This window comes from Mirounga leonina, unplaced genomic scaffold (genome assembly GCF_011800145.1).
Source record: "Mirounga leonina isolate KUSES-001 unplaced genomic scaffold, KU_Mleo_1.0 Mir_200, whole genome shotgun sequence".
NCBI lineage: Eukaryota > Metazoa > Chordata > Mammalia > Carnivora > Phocidae > Mirounga > Mirounga leonina.
The window spans coordinates 28,749,056-28,770,264 of NW_023270503.1; the positions used below are offsets into that span (position 1 = coordinate 28,749,056).

A 21,209-nucleotide genomic window follows, 5' to 3' on the forward strand; every position below is an offset into this window, starting at 1 on the left:
TACATGACCAGGGTGAACCCGACCCTAATAGTTCGTTGCTCCCAATTTCCCAAGGCAGTGCACTCTGGGAGAAAATAATGTATCCGTTCCCCAAATTCTGTCTTTAGTGGTCTGACAACCCAAGGTGAACTGAAACGGAAGTGCAATAATAGCACAGAAAAATGTGAAGGTAGGCTGCCTATGGAATCTTTAGGAAGAGAAAGATGGTTCTAGAGAGAAGGGGCAAACAAGCTGGCTTCGAGAGTCTTTCCCCGCTGAACTTGGTGCATCTCCCCCGCACCCCGCCCTTCATTGATTCCAGTGAGCAGACAGCAAGTCAAACCTTTGTTTTTCACTTTATTGTACAAAAAGAGGGAAAACAAAACTTCTACAGTTGGCCTTAAGCTTAGGCAGACACCTCTAAGACATTCCCTCCCACCTCCCATGATACAAATTCAAGTTGTGGTTGTTGCTGAAACCTACAAAAACACTCCTTAAATATTAGAAAAAAAGGGGAGAGAGTGGGGGGGGGGGTCCTCCCACTCCAACCATCCCATCCCAGTGCCAAAATGCACTCAGAGTGACCTCTTACAGCACCAACACCCCCATCCCCACAGCCCTGTTCGTACTGTAAGAATTTTCGATTTTTAAAACAGGGAAAAAAAAAAGTGCCCCATTCAAAGTTGTTTTTAAATGAAAACACATTCCACTAAAACACAACAGTATAGGGGCATTCAAACAGGAAAATGGGGTTCTTTGCAGGGGCTCTTGGGAAGAAATAGAACCTATGAACCCCTATATCAGGGTCAGGACAAAGGAAGGGGAGTGGGAGTGGGGAGTATCCTCCCCTAATTCCCCCACCCCCAGCACCACGTCCAAGGCAAAGCAGATTGTCTGCTTTCCTTTGGGAGTGGGACCCACCTTTCCCATCCCACCCCCTGGGTGGACTCCCACTCTTCCTCCACCCCTTGGCTTTCATTCAGAGGGAGAAGGCGGAAAAGCACAAAGCCCCAACTAAATAGGTCATTGACATGATTGTAAGGGGGGGAAAAAGCGCCAAAATGTAATCAGAAAGTAAAAATTTCAATCCACAGAGATAAGGTGGCTTGGCTTATTAAGGGTCCAAGGAATTAGGGTACCAGAAATTTCGAGATGGCCAGGAAGGGTTAGAGGGACAGCTGCAAAAGCAGCCTTTGCAGACCCCTTCCCCAGCTGGGGGTTTGGAGGGGTGGGGAAGGGAGCAGACCTGAGAAATCAAAGGGAATGGGGGTGGGGGGTTCTGGAGGTTTTCGGGAAGGGCAGGAGGGGGGGTGTATGTTAAGAGCTTCCAATATATTTCTCGAAGCCCAGTTTCTGAGCCTAAGGTGGCCAGGCAACCTCTCAGGTGAACGGGGAAGGCCTTTCCCACTGAATAAATGCTCTTAGGTTCACCCAGTCTGGCCCCCTCCCCATGCCCCGCTGGAGACCAGCGGGCTCAGAGTCACGTGGCCCTCGAGGGAAGCGGCTACAGGAAAGTTAGAGTGGTTTCAGTACCCGCCCCCCCCAACTGAATCAGAGATTAGGCAAAGCAGAGAATGTGGAGAAAGGGGCTGCCCCAGCCTGTTCCCACCAGGATCAAGGTCTCCCTGGCCCTCACCAACCCATTCACTAGATTCACAGACTGAGGTGGGCTCCCCCTTCTCTTACACACGCGCGCACGCACACACACACACGCCTATGCACACATCCACAGGTGCATCCATGCTATGTACAGGCGGACACACACACGCACACACTTTTCCATTCGCATCAAGACCGTTTTAAAAAAGTCCCAAACCTACCCCCTAAACCCTCCCTCTCCCAGAAATGACAACAGAGACGGCAGCCGAGATCGGTAGGAAACGTCTCGTTGACAGCTCAGAGCTTAAAAAAAAAAATATATACACATATATAAAAAACACTTCTGCCCCCTCCCCCCGCGAGTGGGTCCAGGCAGCTCCTTCCTGCAGAGGGCAGGGGAGAGGGCTACAGGGCAGCGCCCGTTTTCTCTGAGGCTCCTGCCCTCCTCCCCCCACGTTCCCTGCCTCCAGTTCCAATGTAGGGGTCCAGTCGGCAAGCCCCTCTGGGAAGGGAGGGGTCTTCCCCAAGCTTCCACCCTCCCACGGGTCGGGCGGCGGGCATGGAGGGCCTCACCGAACTCTGGGAACCCCCCACCCCACTCCCAGGTCCATTGTCCATGACGGAACCGCAAGTGCAGAAGAGGGCTGGGCCGGGCCGGTCCAGTGGTGGCTCAGTCTGATGGTTGCGCTCCCTGGAGGGCCCCCCAGGGCTGGTGTCTCTGAGGCTGCAGAGTCCTGGCCTGGGCTCCTCCAGCCCCTCCCCCGCCGGATTAAAAAAAAAAAAAGAAAAAGAAAAGAAAGTGGGGGAGGCCAGGGGGCAGGGGACAGAACATGGGGGAGAAACAAAGGTGGTCAGCTGGGGAGGGGAGCCCTGGGTGGGACTGAGCCTCAGTTGGAATCAGAGTCCGAGGAGTCCCCCGAGGAAGAGGAGCTAGAGCTGCTGCCCTCAGACTCGTTGTCCTCATCCTCATCATCCTCCTCGTCGTCGTCCTCGTCCTCGTCATCCTCCTCGTTCTGGGGGGGGGGGCAAGGAACGCGGTCACCAGGTGGCAGTCCTGGCAAGCCCCCCCCACCTTCCCCCCCGCCGCCCCGCCCCGCCACCTGACCTCATCTCCATCCTCGCTCTCATCCTCACTGCTCGACTCGGAGGAGTCCCCGCCATCCTCAGAGGAGTCCCCGTTCTCCTCGTCCTCCTCCTCTTCATCCTCGTCCTCATCCTCCTCGTCCTCTTCATCATCCTCCTCAGACTCCTGGGAGGGGCGGAGGCACATCAGTGGTCTCGGCCACACCCCTCCAGGCACGGAGGATCCCCCCACCCTACCCCGTCTGGGAGGAGCTCCTTACCGACTTGGACTGCAAGGCAGTCCGGCTGGACTTGGGGTTTGGGCCTCGCAGCTTGGTCATGCTCTTACGTTTCTGGGGGAAAGGATGGGGACACAGACAAAGGGAGCGGCCGTGAGTTCCAGACATTGGCCCCCCCCAAACCCTCCCTTTCCCCGGCGCCGCCCTGCTCCCAGACTCACATTGGAGATGTACTCTTTATATGCTGCCCGGTCCTGGGGAGACAGACTCTGTGGGACATAGAGGGGGAGGTAAAGGTTGGAACGCCACCCAATCTGCAGGTGACCCAAGCGCCAGGCAGCGGGCTAAGCCCTCACATACCACGACCCCATTCTGCCCCTGCTACTCTCCCCATACCTTGGGTCTCTGTAGACAGCCCCCCCAGGATCCGAGAACACAGCTCCAATACTACTTCTCGAGATGCTCCGAACCCTTTTCTGGGCTACCCCGCCCTAGGACTACTGGTTTTCGTGTCCCTCCTGTTGTTCTGCCCAAGCAGAGGCTCCAAAGTTAGTCCTTCCTCAGCTCAGAGAAGCCCCCACAACCATCACCACACCCTGGTATCAACACTCCCACCCTGCAAGCCTGGAGCCACAGATGAGGGGGTCTGGGGCTCCCCAAATCTCTAGACACTTACACCCTGCTATCTCCCAGGGCCCCTGGTTAACCTGCCTGGATAGCTGGGGAACACATAGGTGACCCTCCCCACGTTACAGATCTGACTGCTCACCCAGGGTGCAGAAGGGGAGCCGGTCCCAGCTGGAGTTGGAAAAGGCAGTCTGACCTGGATTATTCTACTTACTAGCTGCGTGACCTTCGGTAGATTACTTAACCTCTCTGAACCTTGGTTTCTTTGACAGCAATCATTACCCTATAAGCCTGCTCGGACGCTGAATGAAATCATGAATGCAGACCAGCCTGACGATGCCTCCTTCTTCCAAGGGTCCCCAGCCCTCTCACCTTGACCCAGAGGTCCAGGTGTACTTTGTACTGCTTCTGCTGTTCCTCCGCCAGTTTTTTGTAGTGCTCCTTCTGGCTCTGGGAGATACGCTGCCAGCGACTACCGATCTCCACCATGCGCTCTTTCAGCGGCAGGTGGTTCAGCTCCCCGTTGGACAGCAGTTCCTGGGAGAACTTCTGGTAACCGTTCCTACGAGGTGGGGCGGCGCAGGGAGGGTTAAGACGCCGACCCAGCAACCCTCTGGCTGTGACCCTCCCCGCGGCCAGGGTGGGCTCCGGCCCTGACTCACATGGGAGGCTTCTTCGGTTCTCCTTGGAACTTCATCTTCTTGGATGAGTTTGCAGCAGCGGGAGGCGCCCGCATCTCACTCAGCTCTCTCTGCGGGGACACCCGGGAGGGTCACGCTCGCTGCACTCCCCCACCCGGAAGTACTTCTGCCTCCCGCCCCAGGCCATCAGTGCCTTAGAAACCAAGGCAGAGCCGGGGAGCTCACACCTGGGTCAGGCGCCGCTGCTCCCAAGTGCTATCACAACTCCACTCACAGGACACGTACCACCGCCCCCATCTGCGGACATGTGACTGAGGTTCTGAGCGGGAAGGTGGGACGTTTGCTCAGGGTCACACAACCAAGGCTGGGGCTCCTGGCTCCACGGCCCACCCACCGAGGAAAGGGTGCTCCGGCCACTGAAGCGCAGGGAGGCGGCCAGCTCCCCCGAGCCCACCGAGCAGGCCAGCAGAGCCCTTCTTCCTACCTCGTATCGCTTTTGGTCTTCGGCTGCCTTCTTAATCCACATCAGTTTCTCCTTCTTCTCCATGTTGTTCCAGGTCATCTCCATGGCTTTCAAGGCCTTCACCCGGTCATTCTGGAGACAAACAGGGGTGTCAGCTATGGGAGGGGTCACCTGGGGCTGGAGGCGGCCCGCGTGGGCAGGCTGCGGAACAACCCCTTTGGGCCCCCTGCCACCTTGAAGCGGGCCAGGTAGTCCCCGATGACGCTCTGCTGCCAGATCTCCTCAGCTCTCTTGGGTGACTCCGGCAGCTTGCCCCGTTCCTCACGGTCCCCGCCCGGCTTCCTCTCGGACTGGGCCTTCAGCGCCGCCTCCCGGGCCTTGTACTTGGCCTGCGGAGGGATGGCAGGGGCGTCAGCCTTCCGGCCGCCCCCAGGGGGCGCGCGCTCCCCGTCCAGCACTGCAAGGCTCCCCCCACCCCCTTGGCCAGGGCGGGGCGGCTCAGAGGCTCAGAGGCTCAGAGGCTGGGAGGCGTGGGCGGGGGCAGATGTCTCCAGCCTGGGGCTCAGTGCACCAACCGGCTCTGCTCCCTGGGGAGCCCGGGCCCTTGGCTGACAGCTTCCCGCCTTCCGGCTTGCGGAGCTCCCAGGCTCAGCATCTGAGCCCAGGCAGACGTGTGGCTCACACAGGCCAAGGCTGAGGAAGTGCAGCTAGCCCCTGGGGGAGGAGCGGCCAGGACCGGCCCTGACAGCCCCTGTGGGCCGAGGGAGCCTGACCTTCTTCTTTTCCGACAAGTCATTCCACATGCGGGCCAGAAGCCGGGTCAGCTCGCTCTCCGAGAGCTCGGGCCGCTCCTCCTGCAGCTGCCGCCGCTTCTCTTCAGAGAAGATGAACATGGCTGACACTGGCCGCTTGGGCTTCTCGGAGCCGCCCTGTAGGTGGACAAAGAAGGTCTGGGTCCTGGGGCTGTTGGCGGGGAGCCCCACTCCCCCCCCCCCCCCGTCGGTTGTGCCCGCTGCGCACCTTGCTCCCTTCCTGCGAGGGCTTCTTGGAGGCTGGACTGGTGGCTTGCTTCTTGTTGATGCTTAACATCTTCTCCTCCCCGAGGACCCGCTGCTGTTCCTCCTCAGGCAGGCTCTGGTCCGGAGACAAGAGGTGGCATGGGGCTGCGCGCCTGGTGGCCAGCTTGCTCCCAGGGGGTCCAAAGGGCCTTAATCCCAAGGCCCGCGTCTGCCCGATGCCCCACCTACAGGAACACTCACCTCTAGGAAACGGAGCAGTTCCACCTCATAGTCTTTCTTTTTCTGGAAAAAGAGGGGGAGTCAGGGTCAGTCTGGGGGCGGACCCGCTGGTTCTCAAGGCACAAGCACCGTCTACAAGATGTGCACAGCCTGGACAGGGCCTCGACTCCCTCTACGGGCCGCAGACACAAGGCCTGAGGCCATCCATCCACTTTGAGCAGCCCAGGTGCTAGACCCAGGACACCACCGAGTTTGGAGCAGGGGCCCGAAATCCGTTTGCCCAGTAACCGACTGACCCTAGCCGGGGTCAGATCTCCTGCTTCAACTCCCAAGGCCAGGCCTATGTGTCTCCGGAAGTCCTCCTTAGCACCGCTCACCTGGTCACACTTCTTGTGGTAGGCATCCTTCTCCTTCTGGGAGAGCAGCTTCCACTGCTGACTGCACAGGACCATGCGCTCGGTGCTGGGCACGTCCTTCATGTTGGCCATCAGCTCGGCGCAGTAGAGCGAGTAGCTGTTCCTGTCAGAACCGGCAGGGAAGGAGACGTGTCCTCCCTGAGCGGCCTCCCCGAGGGACCAGGGCAGCTGGCTTCCTCGGCTTCAGAGCCTGGCCGAGCTCCCTAGGTGCTCACTGGCCCACTCACCCCCCACCCCCACCCCAGGGCAGCGCTCACGGAGGTGGCTTGGTGGGTCGCCCATCAAACTTGTCCTTGAGCTGGCGTTCGGCCTTGGTGAGGGTGGACTTGGTGATGCCCTCCTCACTGATGTTCAGCTCAGGGTGCTTCTGGATATAGTCACGCATAATCTCCTGCAGAGTGAGGTGGGGGAATGGAGGGCAACGGGGTGTGGGGTTAGCCGGGGCCAGGGTGGGGGGGGGGAGAGCCGCTGGGGAGGGGAGGCAGGGAGCAAAAGCTGGGGGGTGGCCGTGTGTCTGCTACGTCACACGAGACATGGCGCCCTGCCCTGCCCTAGCCTGAGATCTCATGGGGGGGGCAGGGAAGGTAGGGGCAGAGGTGAGGGGCCCAGAAGGCCCCTCCCTCAGTGGAGGGACAGGGAGTGACTGCCTCCCGCAGAGTGCGGAGGCCAGAGTCAGAGGGCAGAGGCTCTTGAAGAGCCGGATGGGGAGGAGCGCAGCGGAAGCCTAACCTCGTACTCCTTCCGCTGCTCCAGGGCCTTATGAATCCATTTCAGCCTCTTTTTGTCCGAGAGCTGAGACCACTGCTTCCCCAGGGAGTCCTTCACCTCCTTCGTAGTGGCCTGCAAACCAAAAGCCGTCAGACACACACAGGCAGCCAGGGGCAGGGAGAGGGGCGGGGGGAGGGGGGCACAGAGGCCCCCGCCCCCTCAGGCCACAGGAGGTCACATGAGTGTCCCCCACAGGCCAGGAGGGGAAAAGTGGAGAGGCGGGGGTCCCGCCTAGGTGCAAGGGGACAGGCTCACGCACGCACGCACGCACGCACTCACACGCCAGCTGGCCCAGGCCCTGTCCATGCAGCCCAGCCCTGGGGAGGGGCCTCCTCTCCTGCTCCCCTGCACCGTGCCCGGCCGACCTGGCGCGGCTCCCCCCTGGCCACCACCACACCCCCTCCCCGTCCCCCCCGGCCGGACACTCACGTCGGGCCGCACTTTGAGGTACACCTTCTTCTCGTGGGTGTACCACAGCTGCTGGGGGGTTTTGGGCTTCTCGGGGATGTCCGACTTCTTGGCATTCTGGATTAGGTCAGGGTGATCCTCCCTAGCCAGGGCGTGGGGAGCGACAGTCAGCGGGTGCTGGGGGGCCCTGCCAGGGAGACCCCGGCTAGCTGCCCCACCCACCGAGGCTCGGTGGCCTATCAACTGGGGCCGAGTGGGACAGTGGCTACCTGCCTGTCCCTGCCCTTGAGCATGACCCACTAGGGTCTACACGTGACCCATCCGTCTTCCATGCCTCACAGATGGCAAGCCTGAGGCTCTGGTCGGGGTTACCCTATCCTGCCACACCCAGTGCCCTGTGGCCCTCCTCTGGGCTCCACTGCCTTACCTGAACCGGGCCAGGTTTCGCTCGAACTCCTGTTTCTCTCTCTGGAAGTCCTGAATATATTTCATCTGGGGGAGGAGGGGATGGGGTCATCCACGACCCAAAGCCTGAGCTATAAAAGCCACTGAATCCTTGCTATTTTGCCTCCCAGCGGTGATGTGGACAAACCGAGGGTGGCGCGAGCTGGCAGGGGATGGTGGCCTGCCTTCCAGTGGGCTGGGGAGACTCAACCGTAGCCCAGACTGTTGGCTTAGAACCAAACAGTGGGAGCTACTGGGGTCTCCCAGAACACATTCTACATCCTAGTCCCTCCTGTTGAGAGGGAGAGTCCCAGAAGTGGGACCCGGCCTCACCCAGTCCCAGTGAGCAGTGACAGCGCTGGGACTCCCCCTGACCCTACCAACCCTACCTCCCCCAGTTTCCCCAACACCGCAGAACTCCCCGTGATGAGTCAGGAGGTGGTGCAGGCCTTGCCCCTATCATTCCCTCCTCCCAGGTCTGTGGCAGCCGGCATTGGTCTGCTGCCTCCAAGGTGGCCCACAGGGCCAGGGGGCAGGCTGAGTCCTGCTTTCAAGGCCTGAGGGGAGACGGTGTTGAAGGCACCCAGAGTGAATTCTTGCAATGTAAATGACACTCTAACAGACTGGTCTCCTGAATTTGGATTTTCTTCCCGATCCACTGAGTGGTAGTACCTCCGGTCCCCTGGCTATCCTTCACATGCCTTCCCCATTCTGAACCCCTTCCTGTCACCTTCTTCCCGGCTCCTAGCTGGCAGGCTCCTCCAGCCCTCCCTCCCCCACCCCACTGGCTCTCCTCTGCCTTGGCTTCTCTTCGTTCTCCTCCACCTCCTTCTGTAGGGCTGGCTCCCTCCCGCCATCACCTGACTACTTCCCTGTTTTGTTTCTGCCTCTCCATTCCTCACCCTTCCTTTCCCACCGGTCCCTTTCCTCTCCTCTTCTACTGGCTACCACTCAACGTCCAGCTCTCTTTTCTCTTTCCCCCTGAGTCACAAGAGTCAGCCTTGGAAGGGTCCAGGGGCTCACAGCAACTGAGCTCAACCCCTGCCTCTCCCAGAAGAGGCACCAGGCACAGGAAGAGACAGCCTCACTTTCCCCTGTGGTTCCTGCAGAAAACGGGGAACAGAGCCCAGTCCACTCTGCCCCAGTCTCAGTCCTCCTTACACAGAACAAGAAGTCACGCACAGGGTCGGGCTTACCCTCCGCACCTCAGATAAAGACCAGGTCCAGAGAAACGAAGGAACTTACCACAGGTCACACACACAGCAATTCAGGGGTAGTCACGAGAACGGGCCCAAGTCTTGGGTTGCCCAGGCCAGCACCCTGTCCGCTCTACTGCGTAGTGTCTTAGCCCTCCCTGGTCCTGGGACCCTTGGCCTCTGCCTCCCACACCCTGAGTGTCTGGGTGTCGTGTGTACGGTCTGCTCTGCGACCTCCCCGTCAGAGGGGCCAAGGAAAACTCCGCCACTTCCTACCCCGGCTGGGCCTGGGTGGCAGTGGAGACAGCTGGCTTCACCCCGCCAAGCTGGCTCCTTTTCGGGTGCAGAACCAAGGGGGCATGTGAGCCTGTAGCCAGAGTGCACGGACCGGGAAGACGGAGGACTACGCGTGGGGCGGCGGCCAGTGCCGCCTCCTGAGAGCTGGCTATGTGCGGCTTGGTCTCTTCTTCCCCCAGTGTGCCCGCTTCTCTCTCCCGCTGCCCCTCACTGACCCCTCTCCGTGGCTCCGCCTCGCAGCCCGGCACCCTTGCTGTCCATCTCCCCACCCCACCCCCATCTCGCTCAGGGCCCGGCTGCAAACCTCAGGGAGGGTCCATTTGACCTCACCGTGCAGGACTGGGTCCAACCCTGCCTGGGAGACTGGGGTAACCTCTGCCCAAGGTCAATGATCTCTGACGGCCTGGGACTGCAGGAGGCCACAAGGGACACGGGGCATCCTCGGGCGAACGTGTGCGTGGAGGAAGGAAGCCCATTTCACGTGTGGATGTGGCAGCGAGAAGCACACCCGGGTCCTGCTCCGCTGTCACTAGTGGGGGGACCCAGGACACGAGTCCTTCCTGAGCCTCAGTTCTGTGCCCACACAATAAGAATAATCCCTTCTCCAGGGGTTCCCTGTATGGGAATACTGCGTGCATCAGATGAGACCACAGTGGGAAACGTCAGAGGATGAACCGCTGGGCCAGCCTGACAGAGCATGTGAGCACAGACGCCGAGCTGTGTGAGAGAAACTGTGGACTGTCTGTGGGGTCAAAGGCTGGACTGAGCACCTGCCGCAGTCCACGTTACGCCTTCGACAGTCCCTGCACCTGACTGTGTGTGGGACCGGGAGGAGGAGATCAAGTGTGGCTACCCGAGGCCCTACACTCTGCTCTGCTGACCGCCCCCCCCATGCCAAGTCCCTCTAAGCCTCCCCCCACAGTTGACCTACACTGCACAGCTGCTCCCTGCCTTTTCCCTCCTCCCCATTTCACCCCCCTCCCCCCACCTTCTTCTTCTCCGGCAGCTCCTTGTATTTCTTGGACAGAATCTTGGTCAGGTCCAGGTTGCTCATCTCAGGGTGGAGCTTCGCGTACTTGGCCCGCTTCTCCATGAAAAAGCGGAAATAAGGGGTCAGGGGCTTCTTTGGGAAGTCCGGGTGTTTCTGGAAGGAGGGTCAAGGACACGGTGAAAGTCAGACAGTATCTGTTCTTTGGCCCATTCCTCTCCTACATGTCATGCTCCTCCTCCTGGAAACTCACCTTGAGTTTTTTGCCTTTGTAAGGATTTTTAACGTGTTCCTGAGCATCAAGGATCAATTCTGTCAATGTTCGGAACTTCCTCACCTGGAGGAAGAAAGGAGGTGAGTGCAAGGGGAAGTTCGGAAAGGGAAACACCACCCCAGAGCATATCCCCCTTTTCCAACGGGTCTCCTCTATTTTCCACTAGACTGAATTTATCAAAGGGGGAAGGGCAGAGGCCAACAGCCACCACTCAGCCCCTGACACCGAGGTGCTGGCCCATGCCTCCGGCAGAGGACCAGGCAGTCCACACACACCAAAGGACAGCAACAAGGTGACCACCTGACCTCGACGTGTTGTCCATGCCAGCACCTCATTCAATCCCCAGAACAGCTCAGGCGACAGAAGCTCCAAGACGGTAAGTATTCAAGGCCACACAGCTAGAAAGTGGCAGAACTGAGAACTCTAGGCCGGCGCTGTCAACCGTGCCACCTCCCAAATGCACAAGGGCGACCACGTGAGCACCTCGCCTGGTCTCTTTCCTTCCTGTTTACAGACTTCTGTTTCCTCTCACCCACCAGGAAGGTTGAGGCAGGGGTTCGTGAAGATGTGTCAGGAAAGGGGGGGGATTCAGTTACCTCATTAGAAATCTCCACCCATTTGAGCTTGCACATGTCTCCAGAAAAGTCTTTAAATGCTACTTTTTCCCAGTCCATATGTGACTCGGTGGTTTTGAACTTGGAGCTGTCGTTGGATGGAAGGTTGTTCTTCATACATTCCAGCAAAGTCAGCATGTCTTCCTGAGACCAGCGGTCTGGGGAGGGGTAAGAAAAGCAATCATGCCCAGCTCATGCTTTCCCCTCATCTGTTCCCCAGTCCTTAAGTGCTCAATCCTTCTTTCCCAGAGCATCCCAAATCCCTGGTTACCTCCGATCTGAAGGCAAAGACAAGACATGATCTAGTCATAAGGGAAAACTGTGACCATATGGATTAGAACAGGAATTCCAGTCCAGACAGCATCATACCTAGAAAGCCAGACTTGAAGTCAGGTCTGGCTTACTTCAAAACCATGATCATTTCTAACATGCCAGACTGCCTCAGGCTACTATTTATTGTGGGGAAGAGAAAGAAATGAGGCTGCGGTGATTTGGGGCCTGGTGGGCCAGCAGCGAACTTACTGGGAGAGGGGAGAGAAGCAGGGAGGCACAACACATCTAAATGTGTTGCCTAGTTTAAGCTCTAGGTGGATCCCATAGATGTGCAAGGACTGAGGATGAAGTGTGGGAAGTAAGAACCCATGCAGACGGTTCTCTCCTGCACAACCGTAAACTAACGTCAGAGATTTGAGTAATTTGGGGCAAGTAAGAAAAATGGAATGGAAATGGAAAAACCATACAGGACAGCTGGGAGGCAAGACAGACAGGTGGGCAAAGGCTGTCAGGGCCCTGGCTCCAGGGAGAACCCCCAGAATTCTGAGTTGTCTTCTGGGTCCCACTCCCCATGGAGGCCAAAAAAGGGGTCTGAACCAGCTATTTCCGGCCACTGAAATACAGCTCCAGTAGGCCTCTCTGGAGGGTAGCGACCCTGGAAGGTAAGCTGGGAGAACAGACATCCAGGGCTAGGAGTCAAAAGGGCTCTTCATTTGCATCTGCATCTGCTAACCTGGGTCAGGGCTTCCACACGGTGGGTCACATGGGCCAATAATCCTCTCTCCTCCCAGTGTCCCCCAGTCATGGCCAGATGCTCAGCTTCATCCTACCCCCTGCCCTCATACACACAGGATCCCCACTGGATGGGGTAGGGTCTGGTTATGGACCTTCTTCTGGCTTGGAGTCTCAAACCACCAAAATACCCTCTCTCTCCACCTGCCTGACCAAGAACCTTGTCCTCTGAATAACAATAAAACACCTGAAAAGCCTCCCCAATCCCTTTCTTGTCCCCCTTCCCCCGCATTCCTCATCCTTCCTCCCATTCCAGGACACTGGGTGAGGACAGGACACACTCTGGCCTGCCTGGGAACCCCAGAAAGAAGGCTGGCACAGACCTCCTTCTCCCGCTCTAACCCAAGAATGGAGCGTGAAAAATACGGTTCACAGCCTCAAGGCCAAATAACTTGGGTTTGGCCAAACTCGACTCATAAAACTGAAGATGTCCCCCCTCATCTCAATTCAGAGAATGCAGACGACCCCTTTGGAAGGGGAGTGGGCCCTGCAGCCAGCCATGTGGGAAAAGAGCACATAAGTTAAAGAGCTCCTACCTTGGCCTTTGGGGGCGGCCATTTCCAGGTCTGTGGGGCAGTCGGCTTCTCCGTTCATTCTTCAGCCGTCCAGCCGCCTCCTCCAGCCACCTCCTCGGTCGTGCTGGCCGGGCAACCCGCGGTGAAACCCACCTCACCCTTAACGAGAAACACCAGTCCCCACTCAGGCGGGATGCGAGCTGAGGGACTTTCTATTCCTCCCCCCCCCCAAAGGGGAGGGGGGCACAAGTCCACCTCTCGCGGAGACCCTGCCAAGACCCCAGGAGACCTAATGGGTCGGTGGGTGTGGGAGTGCGCCACCCCCCCCCCGCCCCGCAGCCCGGCTCCACCGCGTGCGCCCTCCCCTGCCCACGCGAGAGACTGCTCCCAGCTCCCGCGTGCAGCTAGCGCCCGCCCTCCGCCCTCCTTCCCCCACCCCGGCCAAAAAAAAAAAAAAAAAAATCTCCTCCTCCTCTGTGCGCCCGCCCCGGGGAGGCCCCAGGCTGGAGGGCGGGGGAGGAGGAAGGGCGGGTAAAGGGCGCGCGCGGCCGCGGAAGCGGGCACGCGCTGCAGTCTCCTCCTCCCGCCTCCCCCCGGCCGGTTCCCCCCGCCTCCGCAACCCGGCGGGGACCCGGACGCAGCGCAGCCGCCGCCAGCCCGGGAGCGCAGCGGCCGCACCGCCCCCGGGGACCGGATCCGGATTCCCGCCGCCCCCCCCCTCGGGCTCCCGACGCCGTCCCCGCCCGCCTGGGCGGGCGAGCAGCCGGAGAGAAGCGGCCTAGCCTGCCCCCCCGCCCCCGAGCCACCCACCCCGGTCAGAGGCGCCGCCACCGCCCAGCCACCCCGACGCGCACGGAGGAGCCCAGCGCAGAGGCGCGACCACGGCGGGAACCGCCGCCTCCTCCCCCGAGCTTGCGGCCCAGCCCCGCCGGCGCCCCCGCCCCGGCCTCCGGGGAGCCGAGCCAAGGAGAGGGCGGGAGGACGGCGGCCGCGAGGCGGGGGCGCAGCGCTCACCGGCCCCGCCGCCCCCTCCGGCGGCCGGCGAGAACTGCGCCTGCCGGCTCGGAGAAGCGCGGGCTCCTGTGCCCGCGGCCGGGGCTCGGCTCGGGCCTCGCTTCCTGCCCTCCCCTCCCCCGGCTCTCGGCGTCCTCTCCAGTGCCCTGATCCTCCTTCGTCCAGTCCCCTGCCTGGAGGGCGCCCCGGGTTCCCCCCCGGCGTCTACGGCACCCGCGGTTCGCTCCCCGCCGCCTGGCCCCGACCCCGGAGCGCGTCCTCAGCCGCCTCGGTTACCCGGCGCAGCGCGGCCTCCGGGCTTCCCGCTCCGGCGGCTCCCTCCCCGGCTCTGAGCGGCGGCGCCCTCCCCCGCTCGGCCGGGCACAGCCGCAGCTCCCTCCCGCGGCGGCAGCGGCTCCTCCTCCGGGCGCGGCGGCGGCGCTGGGGCGGCGGCTGCTGCTGTGGCGGCGGCGGCTGTGGCTGCTGCTGCCTGCTGCTCCTCGCGGCGAAAAGCACAAAGCACAGCGCCCTCCGCCTGCAGGCAGCCCGCCCGCCGCCCGCCCGCCGGCCCCGGCCTCAGCTCGCACACCCCCCGCCGCCGCCGCAGCCTCCGCCGCCGGAGCGGGGAGGAGGAGGGAGAAGGGAGGAGGAGGAGCGGGAGGGGGGGCGGGAGAAGCGGGGCAGCGAGCGCGTCCTTCCCCGTAGAGCGCACACCGACCCCCGGGGAGCGAGCGCCAGCCCGCCCGCCTCGCCGGCTCCGCTCCCTCCCACAGCCTGCCCGGGCGGGCTCCGCGGGGGGCAGCTGGGAGGAGGGGCGGGAGCTGGGGGGACCCGGGCGGCCGAGGCGGAGGGAAGGAAGGAGGGGAGGGGGGTGGTGGTGGTAGTGCTGGTGGTGGTGGCGGCGGCGGCGGCTGTTGCTGCTGCTGCTGCTGCCGCCGCCGCCGCCGGGGAGGGGGGGGGGCCGGGGCAGGGAGACACGCAGCCGCCCGGATGGCGGCGGGACTCGGAGCCGAGGCGGGCGGGCGGGCGCCGAGAGCGACCTCGCCAGACCCGCGGGGGAACTAGCAAGCTTGGCCGGCGCGGGAGGGAGGGCGCGAGGCGCGGCCGCAGAGAGGGTGCCCGGAGGGCCCCCCGGCGGTCGGGGAGGCTGAGGGGTGCCCGCAGCTCTGCTTCGGAGCTCTCCCCCAAGTCCTCCCAGCTGAGATTCGGGCTTCACGGCAGTCCTCACTTCGCTCCCCTCTCCCGCCTCCTGGAGCGGGCGCTCCGCGCCCACCCTCTTCCCCGGAGCGTGGCCACCGGCTTGGGGCGCACGCACGCCCATCGCGGCGCCAGGCTTCGGCGCCTACCTCGCGGTCCCCTTGCTGCCGAACGGAACACACACGAAACTTAAAAAAAAAAAAAAAAAAAAAAATTACCCGTACAAAATGCCCTCCCTGCAAATTAAAAAAAAAAAAAAAAAAATCCCCTTTGCTCCTTACACCCCGAAACCGCGAGGGAGCGACGGGCTTCGGCGGAGGACCCGCGCTGGGAGCCGGTTCAATCCAGCCCGGCATGGCTCCCCAGGCCTGCCCGGGCGCATGGAGATCGGCGCCGCCGCCACTCGCAGCAACCCCTCTCCCCCGAAATCCGCGGAGCCCGGGCTCACTTACCGAGCGTGTGAATGGGAGCGCGGGCCAGGGGCACCGAGGGGTGCGGCGGGCGGAAGAGCGGAACCGCAGCTCCGCCGCAGCCGACGCCGGGGCAGCGAGTCGCCAGACAAAGCCCGAGATGGCGAAGCGGAGCGACGGCTAATGGCGAGCCCCACGCGCCGCGCTCCGCCCGCCCCGCTCCGCCCGCCCGCCCGCCTCGGCGCAGCGCAGCGCCGCTCCGAGCGCTCGCCCGTCAGAGCCGCCTCGGCGCCGCCGCCTCCCGGGCCACCCCGGCCTCGCCTGGCCCCTCCGCCTCCTCCGGGCCACTCAGCCTCACCCCCTTCCCTCCCACCGCGATGGGGGCTGCACGAAAATTAAAAAAAGAAAAAGAAAAAATGCTTTTCTTTCTTTTTTTTTGGTGGGGGGGCAGGGCGGGCGTGTTGAGACTTTTGGGGTTTTTTGCCCCCAGCTCGCACTCACCTGCGGAGCCGCCGGGAGGGCTGGGGGTGGGGGCGCGCGGGGCTGGAGCCGGCGAGCGCGGGTTGAAAGCTAGCCAAGCTCTGCAGCGCCCGACCCGGGCGTAGACGCCGCCGCCAGTCCCCGCAGAGAAATCGTCCTCCTACCCCCGCCTCCATCGCTCTGCGTTTCTCTTCCAATCAGCCGGTCGCTTGGCGGCTCCTCCATTCTCCGGCCAAGCCCGCTGCCTAGAGCGAGCTCCACTCCTCCATCTGCTAGCCCGGCTCCTTGCTCCCCTGCCGGGGCCGGCGAAACGACGTGGGGCCGGAGGGGGATTTGCGAGGGAACCTGCCTGCTTCCCGCTCCCATTGCTCCCTCCCCGCTGCCTCCTGCCTCCTGCTTCTCTCCTGCGTCTTTCCAACTCTCCCCTGTCGCCACTGGTGTGTGTCTGAGTGTGTGCGCGGTTTTTTTTTTTTTTTTTTTATTGCTCTTTGCTTTTGCAACCCTGAAGCCAAAGCGAGGGGGTGGGGGATAAAGGAGGGGGGTGTTACAAAAAAAAAAAGGGCAAGAAAGAAGCTCTTAGATTTGCAACACATTGAAAACCGGGGGAGCACCCCGCCTCGCCGGATCTCGGCTCCCCGCGCGGGCCTTCCGGGTTTTAGAGCGAGCCTCTCGTTGTTCTCAAAGCCCCTCACCTCCGCGGGGTTTAGGATCCGAGGTGTGCGAGCAAAAAGTTCTCCCCCTGGGCCGTAGCAAGGGGCGTCAGGGTGGGAGTTAGGGGGATTTCTCAAGAAGCAGCAGCCATTCCCCCCCCCCCCCTGTTTCGGTAGTTGGGCCGGGGCTGGGGTGGAGAGCCTAATCCCGGTGGGTCTGCGCGAAGGGGCTTCCGGGGCGAAGTGGGAGCCGGGAGACCGCGCTTCGCGCATGGCCCCCCTCGGCCGCTGCCTCCTGTCCCCAGCCAGCTCCCCCTTTAATTTCCCCCCCCCTTCTCCTTTAATCTAATTTCTTCCAACTCCACCTTTGTTGTTACCGGCGTCACGCCCGGACCAGCCAATCCCCGCCATGCAATCAGCTTGTCAAAAAGGCTCGGCCAGCCCTGGGAAAGCAGGCCGCGGGCGCTGCTCCCCCCCCCCCGCTTCTCCCCCCGGCGGCGGCGGCGGCGGGGAGCCGCGAGGGGAGCCTGGCACCCGGGCCTGGCCGCCCGAGCCGCCGCGGGGCAGCCTTCGCGTAGGCCTCCCGCACCCCACCCACCGCCCTTCGGACCGCGGGTCGAAAGGCCCGGGCGGGGACCACCATCCACCCTCCCACTGCCGACGGCTGCGGTCGTGCGTCTCTGCCTCCCCTCCTCGGAGGAAGGGTTGTCAGGAACGCAGGCAGCCAGAAGACTGGAGAGCGCCTGCTTCCCACAGGCTCTCCTGCGGTCTGGGCCGTCGCTCCCCGGGCAGCGCCATTGCTCCGGGCGCCGGGGGCTCGCAGGCTGCCGGCCTCCCGCGCCCACACTGCGTGCTGCCCACAGCGCGGCCGGCTGGGTCACCAGCCCCTTTGGACTCTCCCCTGGCACACGGCCTTTTCCATCCTCACTCAACGGCCCCGCTGCTGCTGTAATTCCCATCGTCTCCTGGGAGAAATGGGATTCCTTTCCCAGGACTTCCACAGCCCACATCTGCCACGTTTTACAAACAGGGAGGAAACCCCGGTCAAGATCTGATGTGACCGGATTTTTGAGAGGGCTGGGCACGTAGGAGAGGCCGATTTACCTTGTTGCTAATGATGCTTGAGCTAATGGCCCCTCATTTGCGGGCCCTGTGCAATGCCCTGTTCTTAATTTTATTTCATCATTTGGTATTATTTTTGTTAAAGACCCCCCTCCATTGTACAAGTTAAGCCTCCACAAATCCAGCTCTGCCCTTGGAACGTACCCAGGGCATTTTGCGTAGGATCAATCCATCTCAGACTGTACTTAGAGAAGGCAGGGACTGACTTTCTTATTTTGACTGGGAAAGAGCAAAGGGTTTGGAGTCAGAAGTCACAGCTCCCAGCTTCTCAGCTTCCCCACCTTTTTAAACAGTGTGTGTTTGATCAAGTCTCTTAACTTCATCTGATCCTGTTTCCTTGTCTATAGAATGAGAATAGCAGTCCTGTGTTCTCTGCTTTCCTCCCAGGGGTTGGAGGGGCAACTGAGAGGATGTATATAAACTGTAGAATGCTCCACAATGTCACTTGCCACAATTGAGAAACTTAGATCCCAAGAAAGTTCCAAGTCTTCCACACAGAGATCTGGAGTCCAGGTGTCCTGGATGCTGGCCCTGAGCTCCTTGGCTGGGACAAGGGGCCTTTCGGTAAAGTGCTCTGGAATAAAACAGGATGAACATGAATCATAAAAATGATTATTATTGATTTTTCATTCCTTGGGCAGCAAAAGTCATGGCTGGCGCTCTTCCCACTTGGAAACCAACTGCCTTGTTTTACATCTATTGCGTCTCTGGTGAGGTCAGGAGTCTAGGACTTGGGCTATGGGCCAGAGCATGGGGAATCTGCCCTTGGTCCTTTTTCTTTGCCCCCTCTCCCAATTTACCCTCCCTCCCTTCCAGTTTTCTGTCGTGTACCTTGAAGCAGAGTCTCAGCATTCCACAGGCCCAGCCCAGGCTGGTGACAAGGCATGATCCTAGCCACACACTCTCCACTTGGGCCCAGCCCTTCCCTGGTTGCTGGTATCCCAGCACCAGCTCACATCAGACCCCTAAGTGTGCCTGGAACGCATTAACCCAAGTGTGGTGCTTGAATTCCTAGTGAACGCGGAGCGGTTTGTTTTATTTATTTGTTTGTTTGTTTGTTTATTTGATGGTATACAGATGAACATTATTTTCAAAGTTACGTATTTTAACATGTATTGGAAATGTTCTGTTTTTTAATGTTTATTCAAGATGATGACATAAAGAATTCTTCCTTTTTTTTCCGAGCTGCTGTCCCTTATTTCTTTTTTATTTTTCTCTTAAAGATTTTATTTATTTGAGAGAGGCAGAGACAGTGCTTGTGCACTAGCAGGGGGGAGGGGCAGAGGGAGAGGGAGAAGCAGACTCCCCACTGAGCAGGGAGCCTGACGCTTGATCCCAGGACCTCAGGACCCTGGGATCATGATGTGAGCCAAAGGCAGATGCTTAACCAACTGAGCCACCCAGGCGCCCCTATTTTTTCTTTTTTTATAGCTAAAAAATAAAAAATGATCAATTTTTTCCCTTTTTTACAGATAATAAAGTGCCCACATTATAAGTTCACTGTTTGATTTTTATACATGTATACATAGCATATCATTATACGTGTATAATATAACTGCCACCCAGATCAAGGTATGGAATGTTTCTAGCATCTAGCAAACTTATTCAAAGTCAGTATTCCCCTCCAAATGTCTCCAGTATTCTGAGCTCCATTGCCCTAGAGAGATAAATTTAGCCTGTTTCTGGAGTTCATATATGTGGAATCATATGTATGTAATTCCTTTACACCTAGCCTCTTTCATTCAACATTACGTCAGAGATTAATTTGTGATGTGGGGGACGCCTGGGTGGCTCAGTCGGTTAAGCGGCTGCCTTCGGCCCAGGTCATGATCCCAGGGTCCTGGGATCGAGTCCCATATCGGGCTCCTTGCTCAGTAGGGAACCTGCTTCTCCCTCTCTCTCCCTCTGCTTGTGCTCTGTCAAATAAATAAAATCTTAAAAAAAAAAAAATTTTTAATAAAAAAAAAATTTGTGATGTGGAATGTAGCTGTGGTTCCTTAATTTTCATCGCTATGTAGTATTCCATTGTATGAATACGTCACACTTTATCCTTTCTACTTTCCATGGTCATTTGGGATGTATCCAGTTTTTTATTATTAAGAAAAAAGATGCTTCAAACATCCTTGTGCATATCTTTTGGAGGATATATGCATTCATTCCTCCTGGGTATATTTCTAGGAGTGGAATTCCTGTATCATAGAATATAAATATATTGGACATTAATAACATTGCCAAATGGTGTTGTCAATATTTTTGGATTTTAGCCATTCTAATACATGTGTAGTTGTATCTCATTATTTTACTGCAATTCCTTAATGGCATATGATGTCAAATATCTTCATACGCTTAGTTGCTCTCTGCAGATCTCTTTTGGTGAGATGTCTGTTCAGATCTTTTGCCCATTTTTCGATCAGGTTGTGCGTTTTCTTTTCTTTTCTTTTCTTTTTTTAAAGATTTTATTTATTTATTTGAGAGAGAGAATGAGAGACAGAGAGCACGAGAGGGAAGAGGGCAGAGGGAGAAGCAGACTCCCTGTTGAGCAGGGAGCCCGATGTGGGACTCGATCCCGGGACTCCAGGATCATGACCTGAGCTGAAGGCAGTCGCTTAACCAACTGAGCCACCCAGGCGCCCAGGTTGTGCGCTTTCTTATTGTTGACTTTTAAGACTTCTTTGTGTATTTTCAATAATAGTCTGTTATCAGATATATCTTTTGCAAATATTTTCTTCCAGTCTATGGCTTGTCTTCTCATTCTCTTGACATTGTCTTTTGTAGAGCAGAACTTTTTTTTTTTTAATAAAATGCAGTTTATCAATTATGTCATTCATGCCTTTGGTGTTGTATCTAAAAAATGATCACCACTTCCAAAGTCATCTAGGTTTTCTCTTATCTTATCTTCTGGAGTTTTATACTTTTGTGATTTACATTTAGAGCTATGATCCACTTCGAGTTAATTTTTTGGTGACAGATATAAGGTATAATTAGATTAATTAATTTTTTTTTTGCATGTGGATGTCCAGCACCATTTGTTGAAAAGACTATCTTTCCTCTAATGTATTGCTTTTGCTCCTTTGTCAGACAGTTGACTGTATTTATGTGGCTCTATTTCTGGGCTATTATGTTTCATTTATCTATTTGTCTATTCTTTTGCCAATACCACACTGTCTTGATTACTGTAGCTTTATAGTATGTCTTGAAGTCGAGTAGTATCAGCTTTCCAGTTTTGTTCTTCTCCTTCAATACTGTATTGGCTATTCTAGGTCTTCTTCCTCTCCATATAAATCTTGGAACCAGTTTGTCAATAACCACAAAATAACTTGATGGGATTTTGATTGGGATTGCTTTGAATTTACAGATCAAAATGGCAAGAATGACATCTTAACTATATTGAGCTCTCTGGGGCACCTGGGTGGCTCAGTGAGTTAAATGTCTGACTTTAGCTCAGGTCGTGATCTCAGGGTCCTGGGATTGGGCCCTGTGTTGGGCTCCTCGCTCGGTGGGGAGTCTGTTTGTCTCTCCCTCTC

The 21,209-nt window shown here is 58.5% G+C and overlaps 1 protein-coding gene across 6 annotated transcripts; it reads right to left on the reverse strand.

Annotated features, from left to right (window-relative positions):
* Positions 1–319: 319 nt before the first annotated feature.
* On the reverse strand, positions 320–16,295 carry UBTF (upstream binding transcription factor). 6 transcript variants are annotated; one of them, XM_035027268.1, is made up of 21 exons: positions 15,935–16,295; positions 12,855–12,992; positions 11,236–11,411; positions 10,619–10,702; positions 10,366–10,521; positions 7,868–7,932; positions 7,462–7,582; positions 6,994–7,104; positions 6,522–6,655; positions 6,226–6,367; positions 5,870–5,911; positions 5,631–5,744; positions 5,384–5,539; positions 4,844–4,999; positions 4,632–4,742; positions 4,169–4,257; positions 3,879–4,068; positions 3,101–3,148; positions 2,922–2,993; positions 2,684–2,827; positions 2,466–2,591 (listed from the first exon to the last, which is right to left on the reverse strand). In XM_035027268.1, the coding sequence occupies exons 2-21, from the start codon at positions 12,910–12,912 to the stop codon at positions 2,466–2,468; spliced, it is 2,295 nt and encodes a 764-aa protein (XP_034883159.1). In that variant the 5' UTR covers positions 12,913–12,992; positions 15,935–16,295. The 6 variants fall into 6 exon arrangements, with proteins under 6 accessions (XP_034883160.1, XP_034883159.1, XP_034883157.1 ...); XM_035027266.1 differs by lacking the exon at positions 15,935–16,295 and adding an exon at positions 15,476–15,663; XM_035027265.1 differs by lacking the exon at positions 15,935–16,295 and adding an exon at positions 14,124–14,373.
* Positions 16,296–21,209: the final 4,914 nt, after the last annotated feature.

Excerpts from the sequence above, each read along its gene's own strand:
- UBTF (XM_035027269.1), bottom strand. The coding sequence starts at position 12,912 with ATGAACGGAGAAGCCGACTGCCCCACAGACCTGGAAATGGCCGCCCCC. Across the intron at positions 5,912-6,225 it reads ACCACAAGAAGTGTGACCAG|AAAAAGAAAGACTATGAGGT; the intron begins GTGAGCGGTGCT and ends CTCTTTTTCCAG. Across the intron at positions 4,069-4,168 it reads GAACCGAAGAAGCCTCCCAT|GAACGGTTACCAGAAGTTCT; the intron begins GTGAGTCAGGGC and ends CCCACCTCGTAG.